Raw genomic sequence first — 10,380 nt, forward strand, 5'->3', positions numbered from 1 at the left:
CAGGCCCCGCCCAGGCCCACGGATGGATTGCCCCAGGGGTGAGGAGGCCTCTTTTGTCTTTGATTGATGTCCTGGCTAAACTATAGCATGGCAGCTAAAGAACTCTCGAGCTGCGGAGCCCCTCATGTGCTACGGAGCCCCCCATGCGTGGGCTGGCTGGGGTCCAGGCACAACCCTTCCCCCCAGGAAGGAGGTGGCTTCAGGGCAGGACGGAACTGCTGAGAAACTTTATTGACCCCCTGAACCCAGGTGGTGCAGATGGAGGACTCTTATGCACCCCTCCGCAGCCGCCTCCGAAGTTCTTGGCCGAGCAGCTCCCGTTCCCGGCGAGCACCTCGCAGCACACCCCGGTTCTCCTGGGCCCTCCGGATCAGGTAGGGGATCACCTCCTCCAGGGAGCCGTAGGGGATGGACTTATACACAGCGTAGCCAGCCTGCCCTGGGGGCGCGGGGTGTGTGGGGGAGAATGTTGGCAGGGGCTGGGTTCCTGTTTGGGGAGAGGCTCGCCCCAGCCCCCCATCTAGAGTATAGACTTCCATTTCCCAGAAACTGGCGGATAGTTGAACAGAAACTCTCTCCACTGCAGGGCTGGAGCGATAGTGCAGCAGGCAGAGTATTTGCCTCGCACGAGGCCAACCTGAGCACCCCCATATAATACCCTGAGGCCTGTCACGAGAGATCCCTGAGCCAGGAGTAAGCCCTGAGCACCGCCAGGCGTCCCCCCAGAATCAAAATAAAGGAAAACCCCCCAACTCGACACCATTGAGGATTGAGCATTACTGGGGAAGAAACAGCAATCTGGTGGTGGAGGCTTTAGCCAGGGGTTAATCTCACAAATTTGCATCTGTTAAATTTCTTAACCCCTGGGGCTTAAGAAACTTCCTGCTGCAATTTCCCGGTGAGGCTTGGGAAGGAGGAGAGGGATGAGGCTGGGAGGGATCAGGGCCCGGGGTGGGGGTGGGGGCTGGGGTGCGCACAGTTACATACCCAGGGCCAGGGAGACATGGTCACACATCCCCAGAAGTTGCCCGAAACAGACAGGCCCATCCGAAGGGATTCCCAGCTCCCACATGCTGCGGAGAAGGCCACCTGTCAGATCTGAGCGTAGCCCTCCACACCGCCTGGCTGTCTCAGCTCTAGGGTCCTGCATCATGTGCTGCTGCTCTGAGCACCCCGCCCCCCCCAAGCCCCCATCAACTACAGCCCGGGAGTACGTGCCTCCTCCTGGACTGCTCATGCCTCCCCAGGACCTGCCCAGCTGGCATCTAGAGGGGTGCCAGGGGGTAAACATTGTGCAAATCCTCCTCCAACCCCCTCAAGGACCTACCAGCCCCACCTATTCCCACCCCTGCCAGTATCACCCCTCCCCTCTCTGCCCATCCCTGGCACAGGGAAGAGGAAGGGCTCGGCATTCCTGAGGCCCGTTGCTGTGCCCCATCTCGTACCGCTGGGTTGCCTGGTGCACGGACTCCTCATTGTGGGATGCCACCATGAGATGACACAGGGGGCCACGGCGGGCCACATGGCTCAGCATCAGTTCCAGGCAGCGGCTATAACTGAGAAGAGAGCAGTGGCTGCCAGCGGGGCCCCGAAGACAGGGACACCCCACCTTCCTTCCAGCAGCACCAGCCCCAAGGTCATATTCTCGGTGTCTCCTCTCCCGGCACCAGCACCTGTGGGTTCACCTGCTGGGAGGTGCTGTTGGGAGACGGACGGGTCTGGGGGCACAAGGGCCCCTCACTGCAAAGAAGTCCAAGTGCAGGTGACATTGTCTGTGTAGCACAGAATTCTGAGCAGCGCTGCCTGCTCCCATCATCGGGGAACTGACAGGAGAGCACCCGCCTTACCTTCCCTGCAGGAGACCCGGGTGAGATCCCCACCCTACCTGCAATCAGCAGGGATCCCCGAGAGAATGAAGGGGGCCTCAGAGAACAGTGGGGCTCCACCCAGTGGTGAAAATGAGCTTTTCTTTGTTTCTTGGCCACTCCCAGTGGTACTTAGGAACTACTCCTGGCTTGGGGGTGCTGGGTGGGGGGGAGGTCACTGCTGGGAGTGCTGGGGATTGAACTTGGGCCTCCCCCCTCCATGGGGAGTGAAAATGAATGAGGAAGCTCTGGGCTGGGCGCAGCTACCGAAATGAAACGGATAGGGTTGGATGATAGCGGGGAGGGCTGCCTGCCTTGCACATGGCTGACTCGGGGTGGATCCCCAACATCCCATCTGGTCCTCCGAGCCCTCCAGGAGTGATCTCGGAGCGCAGAGCCTGGAGTAAGCCCCGAGCACTGCTGCGTGTGGCCCCCAAATCAACAACATTAACCAAAAAATGTGAGCTCGAGAGCCTTTCTTTCTGCGCAGGCGCAAACCTTCCGGGACTGTGGGTAAAGGATTCCTTCTCTCTGGGCCTCAGTTTCTTCCCCTGCGAAATGGGGGTGATAATAGCAGGTCGCCCACGCGGGCTTGTTTCTTGCATTTGGCAGATCTGCTCTGAGCAGTCACCGTGGAGCAGGCAAGAGTTTAAGCGCGGAGTTCCGCAGCCGCACGAATCAGCGCTCCTGGGCCCACGTTCCCGTGGGAGGGACGGCGGTGGAGGAATCGGTCGGTGTTAGGGAGAAGAATGCATCTGGGAGGGAGTGGGCAGAGGCTGTTCTAGTTTTTGAGGGGGCCTGAGAAAGCAGCAAGAAGAGCAGAGCTGGGGGAGTTGAGCCCCTATTTCACTGTCCGTGGAAATGGGTCCTGCAGAGCCCAGGGGCCCTCCGGGAGGCGGGTGGGAACAGACAGCTTGGGGTTGCCTCTCTGGGCGTCCCAGGCCAGAGAGAGGGGCGGCACCCCGGGGTACACCCGCGCGCCCTGGGGCTTGGGGTCCTGAGCCACCAGAGAGCTTTCGTGGCCCCTTATTTTGTCCACCTCTCAGCCCTACCTCTGGCAGGTGGCCTCGTAGTGGGGCTGCGTGGGGTCCTCCGTCCCTCGCAGCCGGGCCCCCGCTCGCTCCTGCTCCAGGTAGGCGCCGCGCACCAGCTTCACCCCGAAGGCCAGGCCCGCGCGCTCCGCGACCTCCGCGGCCTGCTTGAGGCGCTCGGGGGTGTCCTGCAGGGCGAGCTGGGTGAGGAGGGGATCCCGCCTGGTGTGACCCCCCACCCGCACCCCAGGCTCCAGCGGGCACCTTCAGATAAGCCTGGTAGGTGTTCCACACCCAGGGCCCGCCCTCCGCCGGGCTGTTCCAGCGCAGGGCCAGCGCCTCCACCAGCCGCGTGAGCGCGGGGTTCAGCGACGTGTACTCAGCGTCCACCAGGAGCCGCACGCGCCGGCCTCGGGCCTGCTGGGGGCCAGGGAGTGTCAGGTGGGGGGGACCCTGGGCCTGCGGGGGGCAGGGGAGCGGCAGGCAGAGGGGGGCCTGGGCTTGCTGGGGGCAGAGGTGTCAGGTGGGGGGTGGGGGGTGTCCTGGGCCTGCTGGGGGCAGGGGAGCGTCAGGCAGAGGTGGGCCTGGGCCTTGCGGGGGTGGGGGGGCAGGGGTGAGGGGGGCCTTGGTCTGCGGGATTAGGGGCGCCAGGTGGGGGGGGGTCCCAGCAGGGACTTACCTGTACCACCCTGTGCAGGCGGCTCAGAGAGGCCTGTAGATGCCGGTTTTGCTCCGAGTTGAGGCAGGAAACCTGAAGTTCCTGGGGGCATGGGGAGGAGAAATGAGGCTCAAGTGCTGCCAGAGCCCCTGAGGGCCTCGGCCCCTGTCTCTCTCTCCCCTGGAAGGAGAAGGTTGAGGAATGTTAACGGCTCAGAAGCCGCTGGCAGTACAGAAACACATGAGGCTTCTGTAGGATTGAAGAGCCTAGAAACTGGGTTGGGATCCTGGTCCCGCCATTTACTGTGTGGCCTTGAGCAAGTCAGACAACCTCTCTGGGCCTCCAGGTCCTTCTCTGTAAAATGAATATCCTCTACCCCCACGGAGTTCGCTGTGTGGATAAAAATGAGTTCACAGGTGAGAGGGGACTGGGCCCATTGAGTCCTGGGGCAAGGATTAGTTCTGTGTTCCTTTCGGGAGTCCAAAGGTCAGAGTGAAGTGACCGAGAATCAACATGTAGAAGGTGCCAGGACAGGGGCTAGAGCGATAGCACAGCGGGTAGGGCGTTTGCCTTGCACGCGGCCGATCCAGGTTCGATTCCCAGCATCCCATGTGGTCGCCCGAGCACCGCCAGGAGTAATTCCTAAGTGCAGAGCCAGGAGTAACCCCTGAGCATCGCTGGGTGTGACCCAAAAAGAAAAAAAAAAAATGAAGGTGCCTGGACAGTGGTCGGCTCATCACTAGCACCGCTCCAGAGACCGCAGAGGCCTCACTGCAGCCCCCGATTGGCTCAGCTCTCACCTGCAGCCGCACAGGCCTTCCTGCTTGGCCCTGGAGGTACAGCCCAGGCCCCGCTTAGGGCCTTTGTTCGGCCCGTTCCTTCTGCCTAGCACATCCTTCAGCTTCACTCCCCGCTCTCCAGCCTTTGCTCCAGTGCTGCCGGCTTTGCCTCACAGCTTCATCTGAACTTGCCTCCTCAGCCTCCTTTTCCTGGATGCTTATAGACACTTTTTTTTGCGGTGGGGGGGCGGGGCTAAGGTGTAGTTTGGACCACAGCTGGCAGTGCTCAGGGCTTACTCCTGACTCTGTGCTCAGAGATCACTCAGGGTAGTACTCAGGGGACCATGTGGAATGCTGGGATTGAACCCAGGTCAGCCATGCCAAAGGCAAACGCCCTCCCCACTGTACCATCACTCTCCCCTGCTTCTAGATGCTTCACTGGTGCCACACTTGCTCAGATTTTGTTCTAAGGAGCAAGGTGGTATCAGAGGGAGACGCATCTGGTCCTTGTCCCCTCGGCACCTGGGGCATGGCAGGGGTTCAGCAGATCCTCAGAGGGGTGGGCTAGGGGCATGGTTTAGAGTCCTTGCTTAAGGCTTTAATCAACAGTCAGGAAACAAGTTCGTTTGTAACATGGAAATAATTGTCCTAACTTCCTGGTTGGTTTTGATTTTGGTTTTTGTTTTGGAGCCATACCCGGCTGTGCTCAGGGATCACTCGGGCAGGCTCGGGGGACCGAATGGGGGTGCTAGGAATCGAACCCGGGTCAGCTGCATGCAAGGCAAGTGCCTTACCTGCTGTACTATCTCTCCACCCCCAACACTGGTTGTTTTTTGTTTGTTTTCTGTTTCTCTTTGGGGACCACACACAGCAGTACTCAGGGGCTGTTCCTGGCTCTGTGCTCAGGAGTGACCCTGGCCGTGCTCCGGGATCATATGTAGTGCTGGGATTCAAACCCAGGTCGACTGCCTGTAAGGTGAGTACTTTTCTCTCTGCATTATCTCTTCACCCCCATTATCTCACTTCTGTGGGGCAATAAAAGAGCAAAAGTGATCTAGGGGCGACTCTGGCCATTCCAGAGGAGCTGGGGAGTTGAAGAATGAGGGCTAGGGACTTGAGTTCTGGTCTGTCCACTAGGAAATGGGAGAGGGCCGGCCCCACTCAGTAACCTCTCCTCGGGTCAGGCTGACGTGAGCACAGTTGCCTCCCGTCTTGGGGAGCAGAAGCAGGGAGCAGGGAGGCTGAGCCATCTTCCCAAGTACTTTTTCTCCAATTCTAGAACTGTCTCCTGGCTTGGGGCGTCCTCGGGTGGTGCTGTGGGCTGACGGTGGAGCTCCCTATCTATGACAGTCACCCTCCCAGAGGGTGGGTGCCAGGTTCCGTTCCAGACACTTGCCCAATATTTACGCCAGCTTCTTTTTGGGGGGTTATGGTTTGGGTCACACCCAGTAATGCTCAAGGTTTAGTAATTCCTGGCTCTGGCTCAGGCTCAGGAGTTACTCCTGGCAATGCTCGGGGCACCATATGGGATGCTGGGGATTGAGCCTGGGTCGGCTGCGTGCAAGGAAAGCGGCCTACCTGCTGTTTCATGTCTCCAGCCTCACTTACACTACTATTATATCCCTACCTTACAGAAGGGGAAACTGAGGTTCAGAGCAGAGAACGCTCTTGTCCAGAGTGATACAGCCGGGGCTGGAGAGATAGCACAGCAGGTAGGGTGCTGGCCTTGCACGCAGCCAACCCAGGTTTGATCTGCGGCATCCCATATGGTCCCCTGAGCACTGCTGTACTATTGCTTCACCCCTCATAGCATTGTCTGGGGACAGTGGCAACTCTGGCGTGTCTCTTCCGGGAGAGATAAGTCACACAGTCAGAAGCACCAAGGGGGGCGGGGGATAGAGCGATAGCATAGCAGGTAGGGCATTTGCCTTGCACGCGGCTGACCCGGGTTCAATTCCCAGCATCCCATATGGTCCTCTGAGCACTGCCAGGAGTGATTCCTGAGTGCAGAGCCAGGAGTAACCCCTGTGCATTGCCAGATGTGACCCAAAAAGAAAAAAAAAAAAAAACAGAGGGCCTAGTAGAGAAGGAAGCAGCAGAATGAGACTGGCTAACATCCAGCAGTGTCCACTGAAAAATTTATGCCCACAGCCAGGGGTCCATTGTTCTGCCATAAAGCGATTATCCCGTATTGGGCTCGAAGTTTAAACCCCAGCACTGCAAACCGACCCACCAAAGTGTGGCTGCCCAGTTGCCCCCAGATAAAGAAAGCACGAGGAAGGAACACTGTGCCACGTGGGTGATGCTACATCCTGAGAGCGATTTGAATTGCTCAGATGTGTGTGCTTGTCAGTGCTCATCAAAGGGTGTATTTCACTCTACCCAGTTCGATGATGTGCATACATTTTGCCTGGAAAGAAATCACTGTCACTGTCACTGTCATCCCATTGCTCATTGATTTGCTTGAGCGGGCTCTAGTAATGTCTCCATTGTGAAACTTGTTGTTATTGTTTTTGGCATATCGAATATACCACGGGGAGCTTGCCAGGCTCTGCCGTGAGGGCTATATACTCTCCGTAGCTTGCCGGGCTCTCCGAGAGGGGTGGAGGAATCGAACCTGGGTTGGCTGCATGCAAGGCAAATGACCTACCATAAGGCACTAAAATCCTAGTGGTGATGGTTGGCATCCTGAGGCCTTGGGGTCGAGAGGGGGGTCGGGGGAGGTGGGGTTCACAACTTCCTTGAAAAACTGTCAATCAGACAGATTGATGGGTGGACTGAGGGGTGCCTAGAGGGACTGGGATGATTTTAAGCAGTTTCTTTTTTTTTTTTTTTTTTTTTTTTTTTTGCTTTTTGGGTCACACCCGGCGATGCACAGGGGTCACTCCTGGCTCATGCACTCAGGAATCACCCCTGGCGGTGCTCAGGGGACCATATGGGATGCTGGGATTCGAACCCGGGTCGGCCGCATGCAAGGCAAACGCCCTACCCGCTGTGCTATCACTCCAGCCCCAATTTTAAGCAGTTTCATAGGTGGCAGGTAGATGGGTATTCACTGTAAAACCCTTTCAATTTTTCTATATGTTTATGTTTAAAATGTTTTGCAATAAAATATTGGGGGAAATGCACCCTGAAACAGTAGCACCATAGCACTGTCGTCCCGTTGTCCATCGATTTGCTTGAGTGGGCACCAGTAATGTCTCCATTGTGAGACTTGTTGTTACTGTTTTTGGCATATCGAATACATCATGAGTAGCTTGCCAGGCTCTGCTGTGCGGGTGGGATACTCTCGGTAGCTTGCCAGGCTCTCCGAGAGGGATGGAAGAATTGAACCCGGGTTGGCCACATGCAAGGCAAACGCCCGACCCACTGTTTGCTATCCTGAAACGTATATTTGGTAAAATAAAATCAAAATAAAGAGACCCACATTACGGAGAATGAAGCGATTGACTGAAGCAGGGGAGGGAGTGTAGAAATAGGTTCTGGAAGAGGTAAACACACTGCTTGAATACACTTTAAAGAACAGCACTGGGAGGTTTAGCTGCTCGAGATGAAATAAATTAGGTAGCAGGCAGCGGTAGACAATGGCAGTGCCTGATACTGTGCTACTGTTTGTCTAATATGGACTTCAAACAAAATTTAGCATACTGAGTATTTTCAAAGTATTCTTGAACTGGGTAAATGAAGTAGTTTTATTAGTTTATTTTTTTATTAGTATTTGCACTGATTCTGCAGGTATTAAATAGAATGATCTAATTGGAAAATTTGCTTTTCATAGTCTCAATTTTCACTTAGCAGAATTAAGGATTTTTATTAAGTTTTTAAAAAGAGAGAGATGGATTATAGACAGAAATATGATGGGTCAGAGTGATAGTACTGGCAGTAGGGTATTTGCCTTCCATGTGGGTGATCTAGGGTTAATCCCCAGCATCCCATATGATCCCCAAGCACTGCTGGGACTAAGTCCTGAGGCAGAGCCAGGAGTAACTCCTGAGTATCACTTATGGCACAACAACCAAATAATAATAATAACAATAATAAAATGGGCTGGAGTGATAGCACAGCGGGTAGGGCATTTGCCTTGCACGCGGCCGGGTTCGACTCCCAGCATCCTATATGGTCCTCTGAGCACTGCCAGGAGTAATTCCTGAGTGCAGAGCCAGGAATAACCCCTGTGCATCTCCAGGTGTGACCCTAAAGCAATAATAATAATAAAAGAAAAAGGAACTAATGCAAAGGGCAGGAGAGATAGTACAATGGGTAGGGCACTTCCCAGGTTCGATTTTTCTCACCGCACCCAGGAGTGATCCCTGAGCAAAGAGCTAGGAATAAGCCCTAAGCACTGCTGGGTGGGCCTCCAAACAAAATGAACAAAAGAAGGCAGAAAGAGAAAGGAACTAATGAATGAATGAATGAGCCCCAACCCACCAATTCCATGATCCTTTCAGCCAACCAGTACACACTGGCATCCTCGAGTTGACCAGTTAGAATGTGACCCACTGTCTTCTATTGGGACAGGGTGACTGCGATGTGACTCCAGAGCTCCAGGCCCCCACATGACCCATGTCCTATTCCTTCCAACCCAAGTCACTTTTATCCCAATTGTCCTAAGTCTGACAGAAATAACCATAGTTTGATGGTTTAAACATCCCCCTTCGCCCCCACAGTCTAGGGGACTCTGTGTCCCTCGCTTTCCCCACCCAACCATTCCCTGTCTCCTCGCCTGAGACCTGAGGTCCTCACCTGCCCAGAGTCCATGGCTTCTGCCAGCCTTTCGGGGCTCAGCTCTGCGGGCGCCCCTGGCCTTCCGATCCATGAGGTGAGCTCCTTCTGAAACAGTGACCCGTGGGACAGTGAGGGGGCGTCAATCTGAGGACAGCCACGCTCTGTCCCCCCTTCCTGCCCATCGGTTCCTTACACAGAGCCGGGTGCTGGCCAGTGCTGTCACCTTCAGCTGCATGAGTATCTCTCCCGTTGGGCTTGGGGTCTCCAGGAGGTCTCGTGAAAGGTCCACACACTTCAGCATCGCATTGAGGTTCCCCTCGTACCAGGCCTCACTGCCCAGCCAGTAGCAGTCAGGGCCTGAAGTCCCCTAAAGCTCTTCCTGCTGTCCCACCCCACCTCTTCTTTTTGGGTCACACCCGGCGGTGCTCAGGGGTTACTCCAGGTTCTGCACTCAGGAATTACTCCTGGCAGTGCTTGGGGGACCATGTGGGGTGCCGGGGATTGAACCTGGATCGGCTGCGTGCAAGGCAGACCCCTACCCACTGTACTATCGCTCCGGCCCCCTACTCACCCGGTCTTGACAGTTGAGTCTGGCTCTTCTTCAGTGGGCACTGCCAGCAGGGGCCGGAGGCCCAGGGTCTGGAGCTGTTGGACACAGCCCCTCACCTCGGCTGGTGTCTCGCCAGCCACGAACTGGCCGTAGATGGAGGCTCTGAGAAGCACGCGCGAGAGTCCCGCACCCAAGAGTCGCTGGCACCAGGCCTGGAGCTGAGGCGACAAGGCACAGGGGTTCAGAACTAGGCTCTGTGGGTGGGGGGGGGGGGGTGTGAGGAGAGAAGGTGTCCTGAGATCAGGACTCGGAGTCTCTGCTCACCGCCAGGCCATGGGTGACCAGAGGGGGCCAAGCACACAGCCGCAGCACCAGCAGCGCCCGCGCCAGCTCGCCTGTGCCCTTGAGGTGGAAGGCTCCGCCGTCAAAGCGCAGGGGCTGCCAGCGCCCCGCGGAGGGGCCCGCCCGGGAGCACAAAACTCGCCATGCTCGGAACATCCTGAATCCCTCGGCCCTTCCACACTCAGCAAAGGGGCTTCGGAGGTGGGTGATCCACCTCTGGGGCAGTCGGCCCCGTTACCCAGTGTGACTGATTAACCAGGCAGTAGCCAGGGAGAGGCAAATCTTCAGGATCGCAGGCTCTTGGGGGTGAGCGGGGGCATTAATGATTAACTGATGGGAACAGAGTTCAAAGTAGGGGGCTGGAGAAGAACCCCCCAGTAGCAGCCCCAGCCCCCGCTCAGCCCAGGAGCTCCCAAGGATTAGGTGCCAC

General features: G+C 56.7%; 1 protein-coding gene across 2 annotated transcripts; it reads right to left on the minus strand.

Moving 5' to 3' along the window:
- Window positions 1-245: 245 nt before the first annotated feature.
- Window positions 246-10,168, minus strand: PRODH2 (proline dehydrogenase 2). Of its 2 annotated transcripts, XM_004601015.2 has the most exons (10): window positions 9,933-10,168; window positions 9,630-9,826; window positions 9,252-9,390; window positions 9,077-9,163; window positions 3,576-3,656; window positions 3,161-3,316; window positions 2,918-3,084; window positions 1,446-1,556; window positions 988-1,073; window positions 246-439 (listed from the first exon to the last, which is right to left on the minus strand). In XM_004601015.2, the coding sequence occupies exons 1-10, from the start codon at window positions 10,104-10,106 to the stop codon at window positions 270-272; spliced, it is 1,368 nt and encodes a 455-aa protein (XP_004601072.2). In that variant the 5' UTR covers window positions 10,107-10,168; the 3' UTR covers window positions 246-269. The 2 variants fall into 2 exon arrangements, with proteins under 2 accessions (XP_004601072.2, XP_055002511.1); XM_055146536.1 differs by lacking the exon at window positions 3,161-3,316.
- Between the last annotated feature and the right edge of the window lie 212 nt (window positions 10,169-10,380).

Source organism: Sorex araneus, chromosome 8 (assembly GCF_027595985.1).
Source record: "Sorex araneus isolate mSorAra2 chromosome 8, mSorAra2.pri, whole genome shotgun sequence".
NCBI lineage: Eukaryota > Metazoa > Chordata > Mammalia > Eulipotyphla > Soricidae > Sorex > Sorex araneus.

Coding starts and splice junctions, on each gene's coding strand:
- PRODH2 (XM_004601015.2), bottom strand. CDS start 10,106: ATGTTCCGAGCATGGCGAGTTTTGTGCTCCCGGGCGGGCCCCTCCGCG. Junction 9,827..9,932: donor TGGTCACCCATGGCCTGGCG/GTGAGCAGAGAC, acceptor TTGTCGCCTCAG/CTCCAGGCCTGGTGCCAGCG. Junction 3,317..3,575: donor GCCTGCACAGGGTGGTACAG/GTAAGTCCCTGC, acceptor CCTGGCCCCCAG/CAGGCCCGAGGCCGGCGCGT.